The following is a 26,733-nucleotide window of genomic DNA, read 5'->3' as shown; positions in this document are numbered from 1 at the left end:
ACTCGACAGTAGATTCAGTTCTTTGTGATTGTTTAGTTGGGGCATTTTTAATTTCTAAGTTTTTGTTATGCTAGTAATTATAGGTTGGGAGAACAGGTTGAAGCACGTTTGTGATCCTAAAGATAACCAATTGTTCAAATATTGGTTGGAGTGAGAACAATGGATTTCCCCTTGAGAATCGAAACATGGAGAAAACAACAATAGTTGTAACTTTGGAAAGAAAAGGAAATGGAATCCACTCATCTAGCCCTGTAACTTGGATGTTTCATTTTGGAATCAAGGTATAAATTTTCTATGACTCCTGGGTACTTAATAAATTCAAGAGTGCCACTCTTCACTATTATTAATGATATTGTGTTTTTAGTTCAGAGTTTCACTATATATGATATTAGGCAAGGTGATGGTTAAATTTGTAGTTTGCATATTGAGCTAAAAGCATCACCTTTAAATTCCTATTTGCTGACCTGTGCTCACTTAAAAGGCAATTTTTGTTACTAATTATGTGTCATAAAGCACATATGTAAGGACATGTGCATAACATTCAAAATTCATGTATAATGTACACAATACACTTGGGAATAGATCAAGATTATCTACATACTAGTGTCATTTTGTAGAATGATCGTGCTCTTGATGAGCCTTGAATGACTTCAGACTTCAGTCAGGAATCTAAGTGCCCCAGATTTTTGTGGAGTGCTCTTCGAAAGCTACTCTGCATTTTCAATCAATTTTGATCTGGATGCATTTATTGTTGCTATTTTCCCTTCACCAGTGATATAGAAAAAATGTTTTCAATCTAAAATTCATGTATTAAGTCTCAATCTATAGAGTTTAATGGCATTTTGACTGGAAATTAACTAGCATGAAATAACATATTGATATTTTAAAAAGATCATTATTGCATTGCTTCTCAAATATCTCTAGAAATCCTATTCCTTTACATTATCTCATTTCCTTCTCCTTCATGAGAATAAATACTTACCCAGGAAAATGAGAGTTTCACAAGAGAAGAATTAATTCACAACCGATTTTACGGCATATTCTGGGCCTTTGCCCATGACTTTACTTTTGTCAGGCTATCATTCATGTCTTCAAAAATCCCATTTGCATTTGATATGTATTTTTCAGCCTCATGCATAGGAAAAGTATGCATGTACATCCTCTGAGCATCCACTATTGTCATTTCACATGCCACGACCACCTTTGCACTATTGGGTAGGAACTACGTTGCCCTGCAGCCCTTGTTTGTTCTTCTTAAGAGAATATGACAATCGAAGTGGCTGTGTGTTGTTTAGACCAGATTCTTTATTTTTGCTCCTCCATCAGAAACAAGAAAAAATGAATTGGAGTGCAGATATAAAGCATATTAAAGGATAAGGAACAATAAATTAAAAGAAGAGCTACTAAAAGAAGGTTTTTCCATCCTAAATTTTCCATGTAAATCTTGTGTAATAACATTTAATATGTCATATGTTAAAATTTTGATCTTTCAAATGGTTATCATGTATTTCATCTCTAGAATATATTGTTTATTGTTGCACGCTAACACTATTTTATAAGAATTTGACTTGAAAATAAAATAGTATTAATTATGAAAAATACTTTATCCCAACTTGACTGTAAATCTATTAAATTTCAAATAGAGATTTTATCTTTTACTACATAAAATGTGTTTAAAATAAAATAAAAAATGTTTAATTTTATAATATCATATATTTATAAAAACACAAAAGATTTAAATAAAGATAATAAATTAGTACAAATTAGAGGTTAAAAATGTTTCAAATTTTATTTTATACTACATTTGAAATAAAAACTATACACATAGTTGACTAACCACCATAAAAAAAAATATATCGTAATATTAATGAGCACAATGAATTTGCACAATCTATCTCAAAAATATTAGTGCACCATTAAAAAGCTTCCAATTAAGTACTCCAAGATTTGCAAAACATACAAATATTCCGAACACAAATAATAAATTTAATGAATTTTCAAACCTAAATTTATTTATTTTTAAATAAATAAAGTGTGAAAAAGCAAGTCTAAGAGCTTACCTGCACAAACCTTTCATATTTTCAAATTGTGGAGCCATGGAAATAGATATTTCAACACCATATCAACCCCATCAAAGTATTTTTCTCCCCACTTCTTTCTTAGTAAAATAGATAGCACCACAACACCGAAACCAACACCGTATGACAGTCCCACTCCAATCCAATACCAAAAAATTTCCTCAATTTGTTCTTCTTCATTGGCAGTAGCATAAATGGAAGGAGGAGCAAGAGCAAAATCTGGCCAAGAGAAGTTCTTTCGAAGTGGACATCCCCATAAACTTGGATTTCCTTTATATGAAGAATTTGCAAATGTTGTCATGTGTCCTCCTTGTGGTAATCTACTTGAAAGATTGTTATTTGATAAGTTTAGGACTTGGAAGTAGCTCAAAGATCCAAGCCCCCATGGAATTTGTCCAGAAAAATGATTTGTAGAAAGGTCTAACGATTCTAGTTGATTAATTTGCACGATACTATTTGGAATTGTTCCATTGAGATTATTCATGGTTAGGTTGAGAAACATCAGGCCTCTCAACTTTCCTAATTCAGAAGGAATATTACCACTCAATTGATTGTTGGAGAGATCCATTGATTCCATGGTGGAGAAAATATATGGATAGTGCTCATCTCTGCCTTTAGAATTCATATTTAATACATCCTCATACATGATTGCTATCACTATTTCAAAACATAGATAATTTTTACTAAGAAATGGATACTTTTGAACCATGATAAATCCGTCCTTTTATTCTTGCAAATTGAAAACATTGTATGGTATAGACCCAGATAGATGATTTGAAGAAAGGTCCAAGATTTGGAGGTGCTTCAGCTGCCCAATTTATGTAGGAATGCTACCTTCAAAATTATTATTTCTCATCGCTAACACTTGCAAATGTAAAAGGTAAACTTTTGACTTTGGAATTTGGCCTTTCAATAGGTTTTGCTCGATATCTAGATATTGAAGGAGAGAATGCCCCACTCAACTAGTTATTCTTTAGCACTAGTGATTGTAGTTGACTTAGCTCACCAAACTCATATGGTATCATACCTCCCAAATTATTATTCCCCAAATTCAAAATTTGAAGTGAGGAAAAGTTGGCTATGCTTGAAGGGATTTTTCCATTCAAATGATTATTTGCTAAATTTAACACTTGCAATAAAGAGTTAACCTGTATGCTTGGGGGAATATTTCCCGTTAGCCAATTATCATTGAGCAACAACCATTGTATATGAGATGGCCAAATTGGTGGTATCTGTCCAGACAATGCATTGTTAGACATGCCTACAACCTTTATTGCCTTCCAAGCTGAAGTATTGAGCAAAAGACAACCTTTCAAATGATTTGTTGTGAGATTGATGGAGCGTAGTCTCATATCCTATAACCAAGAGGGAATTTCTCCAACAAGATTGCTATCAGTTATTGTCAACTCTTCAAGTGAGAATTGAGTTGAAATCCATGAGGGGATTCGACCATCCACCACCTTGCATAATGTCATATGCAACCGTGTTAACTAAAATGAGGGAATCCATGTGGGGCTGCTGTTAAGTACACAATTGGATAAGGACAAATCCGATAATTTGCTAAGGTTATGAAAGAAAACCTTTGAAATTATCTGATGGCTGTTTAGTGAGAGAGAAATTCAAGCGTGGAGGGTAGTGTTGAGGAAGCAATATCCTGGCTGAATGAATTCCCATCAGCACTAAGGTAAGGGAGGAGAGTCTTGAAAAGGAGGGGGGAAGAGTTCCATTCAGTTGGTTGTCTGAAAGAAACATTGCCTCCAGTAAAGAGAGATTGCCCAAGGAATTTGGGATACAACCAATCAAGTGATTCTCAGTAAGATCTAGATAAGTTAGAGAAGAGAGATAAGAGAGAGAGGAGGGAATGTTTCCTGTGAGTTGATTATAAGAAAGAGCTAGGCTAGTCAAAGAAGAGAGATCAGAGAGAGGGGAGGGAATGCTTGAGGGGAGGGAATGCTTCCTATGAGTTGATTCTCCCAAAGATGTAGCTTAGTTAGAGAAGAGAGATTAGAGAAAGATGACGGAATGCTTCTTGTGAGTTGATTATTAGAAAGATATAGGATAGCTAGGAATGCACTGTCCTTGGTCATATTCCTTAGCGGGTCTAGATCTCCATTGAAGACCCCGCACCGGAATACCACCCACGCATTTTCCATGTGGGTCTTCAGGCTTGCCTTCATTTCCAGCCAGACTTCATGTTGGGCTTTATCCCGCAGGTCTCCACTATCCATCGATCCCATACTATCATCCGATTCATCCGAATCCTCCTCAGGTTCCGATGAGAGGTAATTTTCAGGTTGGAAATATATTTTCAGAATACTCACATTCACCCCCTCCACCAGACTCAATATGTTGTTAGCCACGTCGTCTGCAATGAATGGTTTTACAAAGCATCTCCACTGCTCGTTCCCCCATCTCAATAGTATCAACGAGAGGAAGCAGAGTAGCCTCCAATATTGTGGCATCACACCAGTGGCGATTCAGGTTGAGACTAATGTCTATCAGTTCCCTCAATGCATCATACACCCGCTCCTCTGTGTAAAAGAGGTTCCAGAGTTGATCGTCCAGCGAATTCTCGCAGTTAACACAGCTTATACTTCCAAAGTGAGCCATATTGCTTATAAGCACGAGCAGTGGAGAAACATGTATAACAGTCCATCTATATATGGGGCAATGTCCCCTTCGGATCTCAATCTTTCTGAAATCCGCTTAACAAGAATCTGTTGCTTCGGCCGAGAGGATAAGTATTGCTTTAGCACGCCAACGGTACATACCTCGTGCCAACACCAAGAACACATTGTGTTTCAGGTCCATTTGCCGCCTCAGTCGAGAGAACTAGTCGTCGCCTTGCTCCTTTGAACAAATGTGTACCCCTTATCAGATTTTTGTGACTCAAAACACAGCCACCAATCCCGAGCTGTCAGGTACATAATCTGTTCGGAGCCTGATCTCTTACCCAATGCCTTGTCGTGCAGATTCTCCAAAATCTTTTGAACAGAGATTTGTTATGTCAATGTCTGTCGAGAGATGATTGAAGATGACAGGGCCGTCACTTTTTTCAATCCCCATATTAGCAAGATAATCAGCAACCCGATTACCTTCTCGGTAGACATGCGCAATTTCATAGGTGCCTATTATCTTGAGATGGTCATTTATAAGTTGAAGCCATTTTTTGAGTTTCCAATTATGAAAGTTGGATTTTGCAACCCCATTGATAATCAGCTGTGAATTACCTTCAATCATAAGTTGCTTGATGTTATACTATACACACAATCTTAATCCGGCCTCCAAAGCATGAATCTCGGCATCATTATTTGTCGTGTTGCCAATCTCATTGAATATCCCACATATAATTTTACCACTGTCATTTCGGATAATAGCTCCAATTCCAGACTTCCCTAGATTCCCCCTGTTGGCTCCGTCAAAGTTTAGTTTTGCCCATCCACAGGGGGGAGCCAGCCACCTTATGTTTTCTCTTTTCATGGATTTTGAGGGGGGTACATATCCACTAGTGTCCCTCAGACACCATTGTTTTTCCATTAGAGAGTCCCAATTTGTGTATATCCTCGGACCATCCTTTAGCATTTTCCCGTTTATAACTTCTTCTATTGCAGATTTTATTTTTCCAACCAATGCCTCTGTTGGGAGTGATGTTTCCTTAAAATTCTTCTGTTTCATTCCTTCCATATGTGCCATGTGATCATTGCAGGTCCAATCAGCCATAAGTCACTCCATTTTGTCTTTTTTTGACAAGGCCATGACAGTAAAAAGTCATATAATGTCTCATTCCTCACCGTGGTCCAGTTCATTTCGACAAGAAACCAGTTCCAACATAGTTTAGCAACCAGACACCGATACAAAAGATGATTGACCGATTCCTCATCAGAGCAGCACAATACGCACCAACTGGGTCCCGAAATGCCAATTATTTTTAGCCGATCCTCTGTGAGTATCTTCCCATGTAAGGCAATCCATAGGAATGCCCCGGCTTTAGGGAGAATTTTATTGCTCCAGCATAGTTTTTCTGGCCAGATTTCCTGCCTTTTCCTATATCTCTGTAGTTCATATCCAAGTTTAACACTATACTTTCCAGACTTTGCAGCACACCAGAAGGTTTGGTCATCCTCATTTGATACCAGGATATGCATTGCTTGTAGAATTTCCAAAAGTTTCTTGCACTACAGCGGATCACCAATATTTAGTTTTTTCCATTTTCGTATTGCACTCCTCTCACCGTTCTCCAACATATAATCGCAGACATACTTACCAACTTCATTCTCGACCTGACATACCCATGTTTCGTCAAAAGAGGTAGCTAAAGTTGGGAACCCCTCCCATGAGTCATGCCAAAACAAGACGGCTTTCCCATTCCCTATTTGCCATGACATATGATCCGTGATGATATTTCTGTTCTCCCATAGGAAGTTCCAAGTTGCAGAGCCACGGGCAGAATTAGCCACCGAGATGATTTTGTTGGGATCATCTGAATCAAGATATTTCTTCTGGAATAAGCGGCACCATGGCTTCTGCGGTTCTTTACACATTTTCCATGTCAGTTTTGCCCCCAGCGCAGAGTTTTGAAGTCCCATCTTTCTAAGGCCAGCATCGCCCTCCTCCTTTACTAAGCATAGTGTATCCCAATTGATGAGTGGCATCTTCCTATCTTCTTTAGCACCGTCCCAAACAAATTCCGAAGCAGATTGTCCAATTTATTACATGTAGCACTTGGCATTTGAAAGCATGACATGCTGAAAATTGGAATAGCAAATAACATTGCTTTAATCATTGTAAGACAACCAGCCTGAGACAACCATCTATTTTTCTAGTTCTCCGCCTTAAGTTGACATGATTTGATTACATCGCACCATATTTGGGATTGCCTAACCCCTTTATCAATCTGCACCCCCAAATATTTGATAGGCATCTCAGCGGTTCTTATGTTAAGTATTCGCTCAATATCTTTCTGAATCCTCAGTTTTGTGTGGAAAAAAAATAGATGCGACTTTTCCATATTCATTTCTTGACCCGAAGCAACAGTGTATTCATCAAGTGTGTTCCTTATTCCAATGGCCTACGGGATCACCACCTTCCCAAAGATTATTGTGTCATCAGCAAACTGGGAATGTGTGATAGCTTCAAACTGTTCGTGCACTTTGATTCCTCGCCAAATGCCTTCATTATGTCTTTTCTTAATTAACCTTCCGAGCCATTATTACAAACAAAGATGGAGACAAAGGGTCCCCTTGACTCAATCCATTAGTAGCCTTAAAGAAACCACAGACATTTCCATTTACCAATACCGAGAAATTCACTATGCTAATGCAGAATTTGATGCACTCAGTCCATTTTGGTGGAAACCCAAATCTATGAAGAACTTGCCCAAGGAAATTCCATACAACCTTGTCATAAGCTTTTGCAACATCGAGCTTCACAATCATACCTTTTATCTTGTTTTTGTGGAGAGAATGGATGACTTCCGACACCATGATGATGTTGTTCGCAATGTCTCTACCCGGAGTGAAGCCAGTTTGATTTTCTGTTATCAATTTTGGTAGTAATTTCTTCAGTCTTTTAGCCATTGCCTTTGCTATAACCTTGTATATGGTGTTGCATAATGATATCAGTCGATAGTCTGCCATTGTTTCACAGACCTGCTTCTTGGGGATAAGGGCGATAAGAGTATAGTTCATCTCTCTTACAAACTTTCCTTTTTTCCGAAATTCCTCAACCACGCCCCATATGTCTCTGCCGATGAAGTCCCAACCTTTTTGGAATAATTCGACCTTTATGCCATCGGGACCAGGTGCTTTGTGTGGGTGCAAAGAAAAGATCGCCTCTCTGATTTCTTCCATTGTGTACGGGGCAGTCAACATTTCACAGTCAGCAATATCCAAAACTGGATTGATTACTTTGTTAATCAATGGTAATATGCCAGTAAAATATTCAACTACGGTGTGTTCAATTTCCGTGGTCGAATTCTTCATGTTCCCCTCTGAATCATGGATTGAGCAGATCTTGTTATTTAATCTTCTTGCATTTGTGGATGAGTGGAAAAATTTAGTGTTTCGATCACCATCCGAAACCCATAATTCCCTGGACTTATCCTTCCAGTAGATCTCCTTTCATTTGAGTATTTCCGTGTATTGGGACTTTAGTTCCTTCTCCAACAAGAATTATGTGTTAGTCATGCCGGACTTCATTACCAAACAGTTTAAGGCATCCAACTCTACTTCAATTCAGCCTTTTTCTGCAAATATGTTTTTGAATGATGTTTTGTTCCAATCTTTGATTCTGTTTTTTAGGAAATGGATATGTTTGATGAATCTGAAACTAGGGGATCCCCCATAAACATTACTCTCCAACCACCATTTCCTTAGACAATCCAAAAACCTTCCGTCTCACCACCACGTACTAAGAAATTTAAAATAGTTCTTCGTGCATCTAATCTCTTGGTCAATGAAAAGAGAAATTGGCATATGATCAGATCCAACCTGAGGGAAAATTTGTGACTCTAGGGATAGATTACCATTGATCCACCCCTCACCTGCCAAGAAATGATCTAGCCACTCTGATATGTTCAAAAAATTCAGTCTTCTGTTTGTCCAAGTATAGCTACCATTTTGGGGGATTATGTCGACTAGCTTATTGTTTGAGACAAAGCATTTGAAATCCTCCATTACTTTTGTCGGTTTTTGGAGACCACCTGCCTTCTCATATAAACTTAGCAAGGCATTGAAATCTCTCGCAGCAATTACCTTATTACTTCCCAATGTGTAGATCAGGTTTGTAATTTCCATCCATATGGCCAGTTTATCCTCTATTTTAACAGGTCCATAAATATTGAGCAGGGGGAAGTACAGTGTCATTTGTTTGCAAGTTATGTTGCACGCCATCCACTTATTTGAAGAGGCAATCAAATGTACATCGGCTTTGGAAGGGTTCCACATGATGCCAAGGCCTCCTGCCATATCGATTGCATCACAAAAGATGCCCCCCCATTTGTAATAGTAGCCTACAAAGTCCTCAGCCTTTTCCTTACACATCTTAGTTTCTTGGAATATGTACACATCTGAATCTAGCCTAATCAAAGTCCTTTTGACCAGGCGTCTCTTGTCAGGGGCTGCCAGACCCCTAACATTCCATGAGGTGATCCTCATCTGACCCCAAGGGAGGGCTTTCCTCCCTTGGAGTTCTTCAAGAATTTCATCATGCTAACACTTCCTTTTTCATTCGCCCTTTGTTCTCTGACTATTTTGTGACTCTTTCTTCCCCTTGTGCACTTGGTTTTTCCCAGGATAGCATTCGTAGACTGACTGATGCATCTTGTGTCCACAATGTTTAATTCATCCATGAAGCAATCATTCTCCAAAGATTCTGATGCAGTTCCCTCAAATGCCAATTCCTCAATCTGCGGATAGCATTGTTCCATATTCATCTCTAATGCCAGTGTACAACCAATGGTGTCTATTTGCATAGAGGTGATTGGCCCTATGTTCTTCTTAGCCAGTATACTGCCAATGGTGTTTGATTGCTTAAGGGGAATTTGTCCCATGTTACCCTCATTATTTGGGGGCATGATCATGGACTCCGGGCCTTCAAGAAGCTGCAGATTTGCCTCGGGACTCTTCTTTTTCTCAACCCAGACTTTCTTCTCCTTTTTTTTGTTGCCGATTGAATGCCCGTCTAACAAAAATCCTGCAATTTATAGGTTTATGCAATAAGCTTCCACATCTGGTGCACGGACTGATATCCTCTTCTTCCTCTAACAGTTGTTTCCAATCACCATCCGTCGTGACCAATGTTATCGAGGTGGGAATTTTCTTGACAACTGCAATCTTCATATGGGCATATGTATATAGGTTATCCTCAATGATGCCATTGTCAATTTCCGAGAGGGTTCCGAGCGATCGGCCAATTTTCTCAAGACTTTCCTCACTCCAGTATTCAATAGGTAAATTGTATAGGTGAATCCAGATAGGTTTTTTGTAAATCGCTTGTGTCGTTGGGTCAAAGTTTGGTATCCATGGCTGCATATAGATCGGATGATTATTGAGGTACCAATTTTTAAGGTTTATTATGTGGTCTCTCTCCTCTTCCTCTGGGAACACGGCGACAAAGAAACCTTTAGGCATAAATTTTATCATGACATGCATTCCCCAATTCTCCATGACCCACTCCTGTACTGTTTTCCTTGGCAAATTTGGACCAATAATTTTGGCAATTATCGCATGCCTATCAAGCATTGCTTTGCCTGTTTCTATTTCTTCGGTAAGGTCGATATACATACCCCCGGAGGGTTTTTCATTTTGTAGGTATGTGTTTCTACTAGACTCCTATTCCTCATTCATCCCATTCAGATCTTCGCCTGCGGGATTAATTTTGTCCCATTCGATATCCACGACCCGCCATTTGGCCTATGTCTACTTGCGAAATCCTCCTTTGGGTTCCCATATCTACTAGCGGGCATCCTGCTTTCGCCATTTTCACCTTGTAAGTCTGTTTCCCACTTCTAGCTCCACCTTACGCGCTTCTGCACCTTTTCGCACTCCTTGCGCCTTTTCGCTCCATATATATATATATATATATATATATATATATATATATATATCATAAGAGTTTAGATCTATTCATTAATCTTATGATAAATTATTTTTAAAATTAAATTTTTTATATCATATTTAAAATAAATTAATTAATTACATTGCGATTTTATATTTAAATTATTTTAAATCTCATCTATAATAAGATATAGCCTTGAATACAACTCTAAATTAATATGGCTTTTTCACTTCCTTCCAAAATCAGTTACACAATCATCTAATCATAACTTTCTAACTTTTATTTTTTTAAACTAGTTTATGAATCCATTTTGACTAATTAAGTAATGAACTCTTCACACAAATTAATATGTCTTCCTAATGTGTCTCTTGCAAATAGAAATAAATAATTAAATTATATCTCATCACTTTTCTTTTTAATTTTAAAATGTTTATAAGTGTTTATAGTGAATTGAATTAAGTCATTTTTAAGTGACTTGCTTTCCAATGACATATCATTTAATAAAAATAATTTCTTTATATGTTGTCTTGCATTTTAAATTATTTATAGGTGGTTGAAAAGTATAATGGTCATTTAATAACATTATCAATTAGTCCTAACTAAAGCATGATTAAACTGTAAATCATGTATTTTGAGATTATTTTTTGTAATTTTTAATATTCAAAATCATAAGGACAACAATATGTTACCTATCTAATCCACACCAATCACCATGTTGAAGTAACCACAACCAACCATGGCCTTGAACATGCTCATTCTTAGGGTATAAAAATGTCTAGATTGAAAGTGACTCTCTCAACATAATCCAGTGTTGGCAAACAACTGATGTCTCAAAAGCTCACATAAATCATAATCAACATTCTCCTTCACCATCTAATAAGCCACATATATTGCTAAAGGGGAAGTCGAACCTTCTTTCTTCTTGGAATACACCTTGTATGAAATTCCAATAGTCGCATATCTAACTCCCAAATCAGCAAGGCTATCAATTTTAAGAGCTCTCTTATCTAATACAACACTAGTTATCCTATGCACCTCTTCATTCTTCATTGAATTTAGAGCAAGTACCTTTCCAATAGAACACAACATGGTCACATCCCTTAGGGAGTTCGTACACATCAAGTATGGTCAATCCGGCTATAGAAAATTTTAATGAATTGTACTCAAAACAATCCTAATTATCTCTTCATCATAAAATAAATGAAAAATTCTCCATTTGTCAAAACCCATATGCCCTCGACTGGCATACTCTATTTTAAGTCTTTGTACACCATCAACTAGTTGAATTCTTTTTAAATCCTTGATCTTGCTATTATTGTACTATTCAAAGGAAACATGAATGTAATGCCAAACATCCTCTCTGTGCACAAATTTATCAAGAACAAAAAAAAACCACAAAACGTGGTCTTCTACAACTAGAATAAATAGACACTTCTTTAAAATAGGTCCTGCTTCATTTTGAATAAAGACAATTCTAGAATTTACCATTGAAAGATCACAAATTTGAAAAATACATTTTAAATGATTTCTTTTGCACCTCCTCTCACTAATAAACTCCTCGATTCATAATTGCACAAATGAATTCTGAAAAGAAGTATTTAATTGCCACTTAAAGGGTTTCTAAAAGGTCTTTAAAAAGCTAATACATTGTACACCCAAAACCACAGAAAAAGTTTCAAATCACCAAATCTACTAAAGAGCCACCAAAGTTACCTTCCAAACATCTATCATGCTAAGACATGGGGGCTTCACTTAGAGAACTTGGGTTATATTACATGTGTTCATGGAATACTAAAGAATCCCCCTATTTTCAAAAAAAAGAATCCCTTTTTTCGACTCCCTCCCAATACACAGCTCAAATTAAAAGCCCCCTTATTTTTGCCAAATATTGCATTTTATCATAGCCCAAATTATAAATCACCCTATTTTCAACAATAGGCAATATATACATTGATTGATCAAAATGTGATGGCGCGGGTGAGCAGGAAAGATTGAAGGGGCTCTGCTAGGGTTTCGACATAAGAGGCGGATGAAGCGGATGAGGGGGATGGCGATGGTGATGGCCTTGACGTCTTCCTCTGTCGTGCCCCTAGTTGCAATGGCTTTTTGCGTGTTGGGGATGTTGGTTTCTTTGTGGGACCTACGTCAAACCCTGGTTCTATCATTGCCTCTACCTTTTTTGTTTGTAGTAAAGCGAAGATCGTTTCGGTGGATGAATGTGAAGACGTGGCATTTGCACCGCTGGTCTTTGTCTGTTCAGTGGCTATGTTTGTGGATCTGGTGTTGTCTCATGCCTAGGGCCTAAGAGCTGGGCCGAGAGGGGGTGATTCTTACCATTTCTCCTATTTTCAGGGCCCTAAGTCTATTGATAGGGTTCCTATTTGTCGTGACATTGGATTTGAGGCGGCCTCTATTAGAAGATAGGAAAGTGTCGATGCAACCTCGGTCCATGCTTTTTTGGTAGATGTCTCTTGTGCTCAAGGGCCCCTTCTGAAGTTTGGGGTTGACTGTAAACCCAAAGCTTGTCTTGGAGGGATCTTCGTTGTCATTTTTTTGGGGTTCAGTGGTGGAATATGGGTGCTTTCCTGGTGCAGGGAGGAGCTTTTGTTGCTAGGTTCCTTTTTGGGTTTGTGGTACACTATGAGAGAGATTTATGGGCTTTCGGACCTTTCCTATCCTTATATGTTTGAGGTGACCCTTTCTCCTATGGAGGTGGAGATTTGGTGGAAGGGATTGGTTTGGTTTCTGCTGGCTATTGTGGACTTTGGGCTGTCATTTCGACTTCTTTCTTCTATTGAGGTGGAAATCTAACATATTGAGGTGGGGAGATGGTTGGAAGAGGCTATCTGATTGCTCCTATTGTTCATGTTGCTGGTGGATATTGCCTATTTTTTCTCTCATGGTTGTCTCTACTGGAAGGTCTGGGTTTCCCTTTTCTCAGTTTTCCCAACTTGTTTCAAGGTGTGGCTCTTTATTATTGTCTTTTTGTTTGGTCCTGTTATTTCAAGTTTTGGGATCCTCCAAAATCCCTTTGTTGGGTTGTGGGAGCCCTATTTTTCTCTTAGGAAGGCTAGATGCTAGTAGTTTTCAAGGGCCAAGCCTAGCCTGTGGTTGTCCCAGTTTTTGGTTAAGGGTTGGTTTTGTGTTTGGTGACTAGAAGTCTTTGTTTAAGGTTAAGGGATCCTGGGAAAACCCTTTGGTGGTTTTGGGTGCTAGTTCAAAACCCATATTCAAGGTTAGGGGATCCTTTCAAAACCCTTGGTGTCTGGATTGAGTTTTTATGGTCAATTATATTAATCTGGAGTTTATGATGTAGGTTATGGTGTCTGGATCCACCCATGGTTGCAATCGCAGGTTAAGGGTACCCCTATAAACCCTTGTGTTTGTTCTTGGGGCTAATCCTTTCAATCCTAGATCTAGTAGGCCTATTGGTTTATTTTTAGCAACACTGTTATGCTTTAGTTGGAAGTTGAAGAGTCAATTGTGCTAGTTTCTGGTTGTGGTTTTATTTTTTCATATTTTTGAAGTAGCCTACTTTGTTGGGTTATAGATCCTAGTAAAATCTAATGGGTTTCAGGTCCCTTCAAAACCTATTGTATGGGGTTTCTGGTCCCCTTAAAACCTGCTTTCCCTTAATAAAAAACAATAGGCAATATATTGTACCCTCATTTTGGGGGATATTAAACCCACCAATATTAATGCATTTGATTTGATATTGCCCAACCAGTGACGCCCCTGTGTAGTAAGAATGACTCAACATCAAACCAAGAGGGGACAAAAGATCTATGTTAAACTCTCCCCTTCAAATAATATTGTCTGAGTTAGTTATCAGAAGAATGGTCAGCACACATAGTAGGTGTGGATCCATCTTCAATATTTTCCTCAACCTTATCATCTAATTTCTTCACTCAAGTCATCTTCATCTTCTCCTTTTCTTTATTGATATCAAATCACTTTTTCACACCATTAGATTTCTTCATTCTACTTTTGAAATGTTTCATAATGTGCCCCATCTTATTACATTTATAGCATACTTGACCTCTTCAAGGTCTACTTCCATTAATTCTACCACTTCTAAATCTCTTGTTCATCATGCAATCAATAACTTTGTTCCCATATCCATTGCAAACATAACAAGATCCATTTGAAGACTAACTTTATCTATTTGACATCAACCTACTTCTACATTTAGTAGCCTTGTGCCCAAACTTATTGCAATAATAACAATTTACATTAAGATTTTTATTTCTACATTTGCTAGCTCTATGTTTGATTCCATTGCATGAAAAACAATCAGCATTAAAAGATGAATCCTTGGAGAGAATGGGAGGAGGTCTCCTGAAATTATTTAAATTCCAATTTGAAATGAAATTCTTCTAATCTTTATTAGAGTTTTTCAAGCCATCCTTGTTCTTGTCTTTTCCTTTATCATTCTTTGAATGTTCAACTTCTTCAAATCCAGATCCACCTTTATCTTTACCTTGTTTCTAAAAATTGAGCATAACATCTAGCACTTCACTGCCACCTTTAATTTTAAGCCCATTGTTAATCTGATCCTTTGCATCTTGAAATTCCTTCTTAAGTCTAGTTACCTCTTCTTCAAGTCTTGAGAATTTTTTATTCTTTTCATCAAGCTTTGTCTTAAATTCATCAATGGCCTTCTTTCCCTTATCAAGAAGACTTCTTTAAAAAGAAATCTTTTCAAATGCCTTCTTATGCTTTTCTTTATTGTCATCTAGGTCTACCAATGTAGATGTCAATTCACCTTCGATGTCAACCACACCATCAACATCATCCCAATGATTATTATTAGCAGAATCCATGTCATTCAATTCTTCCCCAAAAATAGTGTTCAAAATTCTAGATATACCTCAATGGTTAAGTTGTATCTTCAAGAACCAAGGCTCTGATACCAATTCTTGAACACTATTGGATGTTGATACCATCCTAGAGGTATAAATCTCTTCCTTTGAATTTAATCTTTGAAGACAAAATTATATTTGTGTTTGTATTCTCATACAAGCCTTTCAAATTTGTTCACATTAGGTGTAGTGATACGGTCATTGCTAAACTAGCTCCAAACCCACACTACCGTACTTCGTGTTATTGACTTCTTGAAAAATCACATCCTTAGCTTGCACGATCAATGGTCTATAATGCACGACTATGTTGGTGTTTTTTCCTTCAACCCTCAGTCCTAAGGATTTCATCACATTCCAAGGTAGGGATAAAACCTTCAATGTGGTCTCTAAACTATCAACAGACAATGCGGTCCATATCTTAAGTAAAATAATTTGCCTTGTAGAATTATCCACTATATTCTTTTGAAGGATTAAGCCTGTAACATCTTCTTTCCAACATAAAACATGATAAAAATGGTAGGGAGATGATGGAAAGCAACATTTCATATTTTTTGTCCATGCACAATCCCAAAAAATATGTTTCAAACTTCCATTTGACGGAAAAAAAAAAGAGAATTTATTTGGTTGAACCATAATAAATCTCAACCTATCACCAACATGTAGTTTGAAATTTTCAACCTTCCAAGCTAGATTCTGAGCATTAGCCTTAGCTTTAGATCTCCAAATTTGAGCACTCAACTTTTTTTGGGTCTTTTCTTGGAATTCTATAGTTTCACTTTTTATTCAATATAGGATTTCAAGGCAAATAATGTAAGATCCTTAAGTAGACTATTAGTAAAGGAAAGTGACCAAACTAATGATTAGACAACCAACACCAATCCTTTTAAATACATTCATATGAAATTCAAACCTTCATGCCTAGATCTATATGGACCAAATATTCAACAAAAATGCTAAATCCTTAAATATATTATTTAAATCAAATTTATTCTTAATACTTTACCAAGTAGCCTAGACTCTAAAGAGTTAAAATCCCGCAATCCTTTGAACTACTTGACTTCGTTCTTAAACAAGGTGTAAGCATGTTTTTGAAAGGAAATAAAAAGATGATTCCCTTGATATCAAATTGATAAGTTCCACCCAATTGAAGTGGCACCCAAAATCAATCTTTCATGAAATGAGTATTTTTTCTAGTTCAAGTATTTGTAAACTTGTTGTCATGCCTTTCAAAAAACTATAAAAGAAATGAAGCTCTAATATGAAAGAAAGGATTCATCAAAATTGCATCTACCCATATGATACTTTACCACTTTCTTTTGACTAGGGTTTACATGATACAATTACAAAGCAAGTTTATCCAAGGTTCATCTCCATTAGTGTAATATCCTCAAAAATTAGATATTTACATAATTCATAAAACAACACAAAATAGCATAAATTAAAGAAACATGTTCAATATCTATAGATCAAAGGCATATTACATTAATTACAAGAACGTTTAGTACAATAAGTCATAAAGATTCATAATCCTTTAGATTTGACCATAAGGTGATTTATTTGAGTACATAAGAACAAACATGAAGATCCTCCTAATAGGTACTCTTATAACCTGACACTTATTGTGAGTGAGAATGTTGTCAGAGCATATTTCCATCGTACCACAAAGTAGTTACACTTCCCCAAAATCTTTCATGATGTAAAGAATTCCCGACCCAACATGAAAAAGACTATCCAAATAACATTTAAAAAAGAAATAGAATTGGTGGTTTTCTAGAACATCATCTCTTATGCAAAGATTCAAGATCCATTCCATACACTAGAAAATAATATAGCCTCTTAATTATGATTTTAAATCATTCCAAGAAGGTTCCATGAGTATGCAAGAGCATACAAATGCACACATGATCATACAAGAACATGTCGATATTAACCAGTCACTGAGAGGTAGTGTGAATCAGTCAAAGAAACAATTTATATACAATTTAAACTTTGAAACTGACCGATAAGCAACTTCCTTTTTCAAATTAACTTAAAGCATTACAGTAATCATCAAAGCAGGAACATTGAAGGAAAGAGATTTGCATGCATCAAATAAACATCACACAACTATTGGCATTGTGTTGTCATTGATGTCAACCGGTATAGGATGACTATCGGTATGAGAGATGTATGTGAAACACTATTAGGGAGGAGTATAGGTTGAGATATATTTGGTATCACCTTGTGTTGTAGGACACCGGTAAGGTAAGGAAGAGAATGTCATTCAGATGGATGACCACTAGAGTCACTGGTGCACAAGTTAGTGTTTGACTTGTGTGGATGAGATGGATAGGTTATTGGTACAATGTATCATCGGTAAGGAAAGAATGTCAACTGGTAAGTCATGTGTTGACATGGAGAAGACAAATCAACCAAGTGAGTGGTTGTCAATCGGCAAGGTGCTTGAGCTTTTTTTTGTGATTAAGAGGCAAAATGTTACCTAAATCACATCAACACTAGAGGAGAAGAATGAACAGGTCGCCAGTATGCTATGAGGCTGCAAATCAATAGGACTCCCACTAGATGAAGATGTAGTCACCATATGAAGAGATGACTGACAGTGAATGTGTCCACACTTGATCACATGTGCCTATTTGAAGATGTGCTACGCAAACAGGGAAGTCACATGAGTGCATTGCAGGATGTAGATGATATAGGTGTCACTCCACTGGTAAGTGGAGCTTATCTCTTATTATGCATAATGTGAATTATAGTTCTATGAGATAAGGAAGAAGAGGTAAAGGAAAGTGTTTGAAGGCTCACATCGGATCTACCAGTGAAACAAAGGAATGCCTTGAGTGCATGAAATCAGGGTTATGCACTGGACTGAAAGAGAAGGCATGTCGGGATGCTGGTGCAGTTGAAGTATGTTGAATTTGTCTATTTGACAAACTGGTTGAGATATGGTCTGAGATGATTAGGGAGAAGGCAAGGTTGTGCAGATGAAGTCAGAGGAAAATGGCTGGATTGAAGATGGAGTCTAGTGAAGGTTGATGACATAGTATCATCAAGAGCATTTACCCATATGTATGTCCATTGGTAATATAGACAAGGTGCATATGCAGAAGACTCCCATCTGATGAAGATGATCATGCTTTGGATTGACATGTCTAGTGACCGGTTAAGGAGTTCCAATGATAGTTCAACAAAGTTTAGACATGAGGAATTAACCGGTAAAGTGTGAGATATTGGCATGGTTAGTAAACCGATAGAAAAGATGAGCCGATTGAGTGTTTGGTCAGTGTTCCTATCTGAACCGACACACCAATCCAAGATGGCAGTTGGTTGACATGTATGACACATGGTGTCAAGGTGGAAAACTTGCATGCAGTGGTAGATGGAATGTGCATTGATGAGGTAGTTGCAGAGTTGGCCGACATTAATGGTAGATCCTATAAATCATGGGATGTGTTGCAGAGCCGTTCCAGAGGTTTGCGGCTCGAGGTCTGGAGGAAACTGAGGGCTAGCTTAAAGTGATTGAAGAGATCAAGGATAATGAAGGAAACTGTAAGACCAATCTTGGTGTTTGACAAAGAAATCAGCTGACAGGGTAAAAACCAGATTACCAAAGATAGAAGGCATGATCAAGAAGGCGCGTTAATGGTGGTGATGAGAAAAAAGTTATCTAGGCAATCTAATCAGACATGATCTGATTGGATTTGGTTTGCCTTGAGGTTGATGAGGAAACCCTAACCACCCATGTTTTTGAATTGTCTTTTGATGGGAAATCGAGGTTATAAATAAGGAAGCCAAAAATCATTGTAGGTTGCTGCTGGATAGGAGATGATAGAGTTGTTACAAAGTAATTGAGTGTTGCATGATAGAGTTAGATCTATCAGAGTAAAAATAAATGAAGATAATAGTGGCTGAGAGAGTGAAGGTTAAACCGGTGATAGGGTTTAACAAAGGGTTAATCGGTATGGTTTGAGAAACCGGTATAGCAGCTAGAGTGCATCTAAGGAGATAATCGATAGGAACTTGTACTAACAGGAAGACAGTTGAGAGAATTGAAGAGAAGAGTAGTGAGGAGGAGATCAAGTAGAGAAAAAGAAGAGTAGAGGTGAACCGACTGAGGTTACCGACAATGCAGCAGTAGATGAGAGAAGCAGATGAGTAAATCGGTGCACCAGAGAAGGTGTCTCATTGACAGAGTGAGGTATATGAAATGGTTACAAGATTCACTTGTAACAGTATGACTAATTTTTTATTTGAAGTTATCATTAAGAACATTGAGTTGTAGGTCAGTGCAAGGGTTGGTGCTCCTTGGGTTGGTTCCCTAAATCAGGGGTTGTTGCTCCTTGGGTTGGTGCCCTAAACATTATAACAAATTTCATTGTGAGGTCGGATTGGAGCAGTAGACTCTAGCAACATTTCTCACCAATTTTTTTCCCATCTTGGGTTTTCCTTGTACGTACTGGTGTTATGTGATGTCCCTTTGTGTGAATTCATTTGTGTTTAGTCTCCTCACTAACCGTTAAGTCTGCATTCAGCTAGATTTGTTAATTGGTATACTTTCATAGGGATAGTTAAAGGGAAAATTTTGAGAACCATTGATTCACCCCCCTATCAGTGGTGCATTGTGTCTAACAACAACACCAACAATCATATGTGGAAACCCTCAGTTAGAGGGAGAAAACCACGGTGGGGATAACCCACAATCTCTTTTATTGCAGTGAAAAAGAGCGCCCTATCAGGAGCTTACAATCATGTTCCATCTGAGAACATCACCCTGTTAAAGATGACTGGTATCTTGTTAAGAATACCTTGGAATCTATTAAGATTCACCTTGCAAAAGGATTTTACACTTCCTCTATGGAGTGACCCTGTTAGGGGATTTTACAAACAGAACCAGTTAAGGTTCACCCTATTAAGGGATTTAATTTGCTGCAGTTATTAGAAAGCAACAAATCATTGATCTGATGATGACACTCTTATGTCGAATAGATCCACTCTGTATCTACTTCAATCTCTACTTGGTGATGACTTCACCAATTCATCAAGGAACTCTACTGCTCTTCACTCATTCTTCACCTTACTCAAATTTTTAATCTAAACTTGCTAACCACTCCAACGAAAATAACAATCAAGATGAAATACATGCATATAGTTGTCTTCAATCTTTGCGCTCACTTTCCCTCCAAATTTTGAACTTTAAAATAATTCAATGCGCCAATCTGTTCATTCCTTACATCTTGCTGATTGTATCGGTGAGACTAATCGTTCATGCCACAAATCTCGTCAGTTCTCTAGCAAGCATTCCAGCTTCAACTGGCTCTTTCTAAATTTGATAGATACGCATGTTAGCAAGTCAATCACATTGATGACTTTGCGTTCTTATCCTTTTCACTTTTCATACCTATCAATCATCATTATGATCGACTACTGGTTGCTTCCTTTATATCGATGAACCCGCTTCACTTAGCTTAACTACCAGTTTCTTCTTGTAAACTAGTCTCTGCTCACCGATGGAAGTCTTTAGTCCCCTGTTACTCACCGATCCACTATAACACTTTTCTGATTGGTTTTGATGATATTAGAGCTGGTAATTGCCATCAATGACAACCTCTAAGTACCTCAAACTTCAACATGCTCACCATGATGCCAACAACCTCCCCCTTTGGCATTGGTGGCAAAACATGTAGCTAGATTGAGAGGAATAAAGAATGTCTTCTACTATAGTTAGGTTCTCCCCCTGATGTAGCCAATCTTCCATTATTTCTAATTATCCCTCTTTTCTTGTTATCCCCTTGTTCTTTGCCTTCTCTATCGATACTATTATGCATCTATTGGTTCTAGTTCTTTCCATGTTCTCTACCTTCTCTGCAGATACTATTCTCCCTCTATCTGTTTCGGTTCTTTCTGTTGGCATATGATAATATGATAATAATATATGTTGTCATTGATGTCAATAAGTATAGGTCAACCAGTATTAAGAATGGAAGAAGTTGTTATTGATGATCAAGTTGGATAACCGGTATGAAGAGATGTAGTGAACCGGTGTCAGGGTTTCACTAAGTGTGACTACCGGTTGGTAGTCTCATCTCTAGGGTTTCTGGTTTGGCAATCTAGCTTGTGTGATGCAACCAGCGATATTTTGTGATGAGTTAGCTAATAAATAAGGATGAGATCGAGATGCCATGTCATTTTTGTGTACGTGAAGGATTTCCTTGAGAATCTTGCATGTGAAGATCAACTGCATTTAATGTCTACCTCAGGAATGAACATTCTTCATAGCGGTATGAGAAGAAAGCATGATGGGTTACTAATTTATATGTGTGGTAAAGAATGGATGATGCAGAATGACTTGTAATCTATTTGAGATTTTTTCATTCTCTATGTAATGTGTTTGGACGGTCAGGATTGGACCGCTTGTAATTGTAAACCTAAATTGATTAGTGTTTAGGGTTTATGTTACCAACATAATTGTTGTCTATAAGGTCAATGATGTTTATTATTTTAAGTTGTTGGAAAAAGTTATGTGTGTATCCAAGTGATGAGATACTTGCTAGACCAATGAGTGGAAAAATGCAAAGTGTGATTGCATAGTAGAGTGAGTGAAAAATGTAGAGTGTGATTGCAGAGTAGAGGAACTGAAAAGGATCTGCCTTAGCATATAGTGTTGTTATCATATCAGAGTTTTACCTATTGTCTTCTAACCATTTCAACAGAAGGAAAATCCCTTTGCCGCATAGCTTTAACAGGCTTATTGTAAATCCTCTAACCAGGTGACTCAAGTTCATTGAGTTCTTCAAATCCTCTAGCAAGGTAACCTTTAATAGGGTTTCAACCTTTAAGAGGGTATATAGCCATCCCTTAACTAGGTGACCCTTAAAAGGATCGGTTCCTATCAGAACCTTATTGTAAAGTCTTTAACCAGACTAGGCTCCTAACAAAGCGGACTTCAAAAGAGTTCAAAACAAGCTTGTGGGTATTCATCCCCACCATGGTTTTTCCCATTTGGGTTTCCATGTGAAAAATTTGTGTGTCATGAGTTGTGCATTTTTCATGTGATGATTGAGTATTCTTTGTTTAGGTGATTATGCATGCAGAGCTAATGGTTATGGTATTACTGATACAACACTTGCATATGTATATGGGTGAAGTAGTTATCAAGTATTGAGTGATATTTGAAGTATTTAGTTTTATTGGTTTAAGTTGTCCGAAGTCTTACTGTGTTTAACCAGTATTGTCGTGGTTAAGTTCAGTAATGAAGACAACTGATTATCATTGTTTTAACTTGATAAGTTGTTGAGAAGTTTTTGTATGTACTGACTCACTCGGCCCTCTCAGTGCCAGTTAGGGTATTTTTTGTTCATCATTATTCATCAATTGGTATCAGAGAAACTACAGGTCCTCGGTGATATAAGCTTAACCACTTGAGACAAAAGATCTTGCTTTAATGATGAAGAGGGAAGGTCCTAAGTTCAATAGAGATAACTTCAAAATATAGAAGGACATAATGAAGATCTATATCAAGAGTTTGGGTGCTCAACACTAGAGCTATATTGAGAATGCCTATGTAATCCCCACTGGCACTCTAACCGATGATAAGAAAAGAGAGATTCAAGAAAATGGGCAAGTCATGGAAGCCCTTATTAGTAGTTTGTCTGATATTGAGTTCATTGATTTACAAGATAAGGACACTCTTAAGGATGTATGGGACACATTTGAAACTATTTATAGTAGTGATGAGCATGTCAAGCAAGCTAAGGAAGAGAGCCTTAGAGGAAAATTTGAAAGGATGGTTGAAGGTGAGACCATTCAGAAATATGGCATAAGTATCAAGATTGTTGTTGGAGACATCAAGAGAACTAGTGGAATAATTGAAGATGCCACCGTTGTTAGTAAATTTTTGAGATCATTGTTACTGGTCTACGCAATCAGAGTTGCTACTATTCAGGAACTAAGGTCTATCAACAAAACCAAGGTATCCTTAGACTCTATCATTGCAAAGTTGACTGCATATGAGTTGAATAGCTATGATGGCAGTGTTCAGAAGACTGAGTCTTCTTTTAGAGAATCTATTGCACCAACCAAAAAAGGAAAAGAAGTAAGTACCAGTTATGAATCCTTGCAAAGAAGAGGTATGGATGATGAAGAGATTTTGATGGAGTTTGAAGCTCTTCTTGTCAAGAGACTTCCAAAAGGAACTGGAAAATACAGAGGTAAGCTTCCTTTAAAATTTTCTTCTGCAATAAGATAGGAAATATAGTTGTTAACTATCCTAACAATGACAATAATGATAAACCAGAGAGGTTTAGAAAGTATAAAGGAGGAAATAGAAGAAATTGTCTTGTTGCAGTTGATGAAGGTGTTACTGATGAATCTGAGGATGAAGAGAATGAGGACATAGTGTTTGTAGATGTAAAGGAAGAAGTGTCTGACAAGAAAGTACTTGTCTCTCCCATTGACAACTCTAATGAGTGGATTATTGATAGTGGTTGTTCTCACCACATGACTGGTGACCGGAGAAAGTTTTTGTCTCTAGAAGAATATGATGGAAGTGTTATCAGATTTGGCAATGATGAACCTTGCTTGGTAAAAGGTAAAGGATCCATCTCACTTAATGGAAAGAGTAATGCAGATGATGTCTACTAGGTAGAAGGTCTTAAGCATAACCTTTTGAGTGTTGCTCAGCTAAATGACAAAGGACTCGTTCTGGAGTTCAAAGGTGGAGTCTGCAGTATAATTGGAAAAAGTGGTGAACTTATTGCCACTGGTAAGAAGACCAGAGGTAACTTGTTTCAGCTGAATGCCAAGATTAGTCGATGTCGGATGGCGAAGTTTGATGATAGTTGAATATGGCATAGAAGACTTTGTCATATGAATTTTGATAATATTGTAAAGGCGAGTAAGATCAAGGCAGTAAGAGGATTGCCTTTGTTGAACAAACCAAAGAATTCTTTATGTAGAGAATGTCAACTTGGGAAGATGTCTTCCTCAACTTTCAAAGGTAAGCCTTTTTCAGCAAAGAACTTACTTGACCTTGTGCATACCGATCTGTGTAGTCCTATGAAAACTAGAAGTATTCAGGGAGATAGGTGTTTCATGATTCTTTTTTATGATTGCTTAAGAATGATGTGGGTCACATTCTTGAAAGACAAGTCTGAGGTGTTTGGAAAGTGCAAAGCCTTTCGAGCATTAGTAGAGAAGAAAAGTGGTAGAAGGATAAAATGCCTAAGAACTGATCAAGGAGGTGAATCCACTTCTGATGAATTCAACAAAATCTGTGAAGATAATAGTATCAAAAGGCAATTGTCTACCCCAAGGACACCACAACAGAATGGCATAGCAGAAAGGAATAACAGGACTGTAGTTGAAGCGGCCAAAACAATGTTGATCCAAGGAAATGTTGCTCACACTTTTTGGAGAGAAGCAGTGAGCACTGCAGTCTATACTATGAACTGAGTACTCATCAAGAAAGGTAGAGTTAAAACCCCTTATGAGTATTGGACCAGGAAGACTCCCACTATGAGTTATTTCAAAGTATTTGGTAGTAAGTGTTACATCAAGAGACGTGAGCATCTGAGTAAGTTTGATGCTAAATGTGATGAAGGAATATTTCTGGGATAATCCACTAAGAGTAAAGCTCTCAAATGCTACAATAACAAAACAAAGAAAATTTTTGAGAGTATCAATGTCAGGGTTAATGAATCCCCGAGGAACTTGAGGAAACGTGCAGCAAGGAAGTGGAAGATGAACTAGGTATAGCCTTCTGGGAACCGGTTAAGAAAGAAATGAGTAAAGATCTCAGTGTTCCTGTACCAGCAGAAGTTGCAGTAGGTGAAGAAGAAGAAGAAGTAAGTGAAGAAGAAGAGGAAAAGCTAGCAGAACCAGCTAGAGTCATTTCTATATATGTGAAACTACATCATGATCTGAAGTAGATCATAGGAGACAAAGATGTAGGGATACTCACAAGAAGAAAGGTGAAAGAAAACTCTTGCATGATTTCTGAATTGGAGCCCAAGACTTCCAGAGAAACACTTGCAGATGAAGATTGGATTAAGGCAATGGAAGAAGAGCTAGACCAAATAGAAAAGAATGCAACATGGTCCTTGGTACCCAAACCAGAACATAAGAATTTCATAGGTACCAAATGGGTCTTCAGGAATAAGCTAAATGAAGAAGGCATAGTTGTGAGGAACAAGGCACGACTTGTATGCAACGGATATGGTCAGGAAGAGGGAGAAGACTATGGAGAAACCTTTGCTCATGTGGCTAGACTGGAAGGTGTCTGAATGCTACTTGCATTCATAGAATTCAAGGGATTTAAGGTTTACTAGATGGATGTGAAGTCTACGTTCTTGAATGGAATCCTAGAAGAGGAAGTGTATATTGAGCAACTGGATGGGTTTGCCTTATCAGAAGATAGTAACATGATGTGTAGTTTACACAAAGCCTTGTATGGATTGAAACAAGAACCTAGGGCATGGTATGAACAGTTACACTCTCATCTTGTGAAGATAGGATTTCAAAGAACAAGTGAGGATAGCAACATCGACCTGAAATCTGAAGGTGATCAGATTCTGATTTGTGAAGTATTTGTAGATGACATAATCTTTGGAGGAGATGATGAAATGAGTCATGCATTTGCAAATGAAATGAAGAAATATTTTGAGATGTCTCTCATTGGAGAGATAAAGTTCTTCATTGGTTTATGGATTCAGCAAATGAAAGAGGGTATCTTTATTACCCAGTCCAATTATGTCAAAGACGTATTGAAGACCTTTGGCATGGAGGAGAGAAAATCGGTTGGTACACCAGTGGTGACCGACTGTAAACTGACTAAGGAAGATGATTCAACGTTAGTGAATGAGAAGGAGTACCAGTCAATGATCGGTAAGTTGCACTATGTGGTGCACAACAGACCAGATATTGCTCATGCAGTGGGCACAGTAGCTCATTTTCAGGAAAGTCCAAGATAATCCCACTCGGTAGAAGTCAAGAGGATTCTTAGATACCTAAAAGGGACTGTTGACTATGGATTGTGGTATCCATACAATGGTGATTTTAATCTCAAGGTATTTACCGATGCATATTGGGTAGGTAATGTGGATGACCAGATGAGCACAACCAGTGGAGCGTTCTTTCTTGGTGGAAGACTAGTCTCCTGGACAAGAAAGAAGCGGAGTTGTATTTCCCAGTCTATAGTTGAAGCGGAGTATGTGGAAGCATTTATGAATGGCACTCACGCAATC

At 37.6% G+C, this 26,733-nt stretch overlaps 1 protein-coding gene across 1 annotated transcript; it reads right to left on the bottom strand.

Annotated features, from left to right (window-relative positions):
• Window positions 1-6,253: 6,253 nt before the first annotated feature.
• LOC131074323 (uncharacterized) lies at window positions 6,254-6,730 on the bottom strand. Its single transcript, XM_058010915.2, has one exon. The coding sequence runs from the start codon at window positions 6,728-6,730 to the stop codon at window positions 6,254-6,256; it is 477 nt and encodes a 158-aa protein (XP_057866898.2).
• Window positions 6,731-26,733: the final 20,003 nt, after the last annotated feature.

This window comes from Cryptomeria japonica, chromosome 8 (genome assembly GCF_030272615.1).
Source record: "Cryptomeria japonica chromosome 8, Sugi_1.0, whole genome shotgun sequence".
NCBI classification, from domain to species: domain Eukaryota; kingdom Viridiplantae; phylum Streptophyta; class Pinopsida; order Cupressales; family Cupressaceae; genus Cryptomeria; species Cryptomeria japonica.
Note: the sequence above shows the minus strand (reverse complement) of the source record. Positions and strands in the feature narration are given on the sequence as shown.

Excerpts from the sequence above, each read along its gene's own strand:
- LOC131074323 (XM_058010915.2), bottom strand. The coding sequence starts at position 6,730 with ATGCCACTCATCAATTGGGATACACTATGCTTAGTAAAGGAGGAGGGC.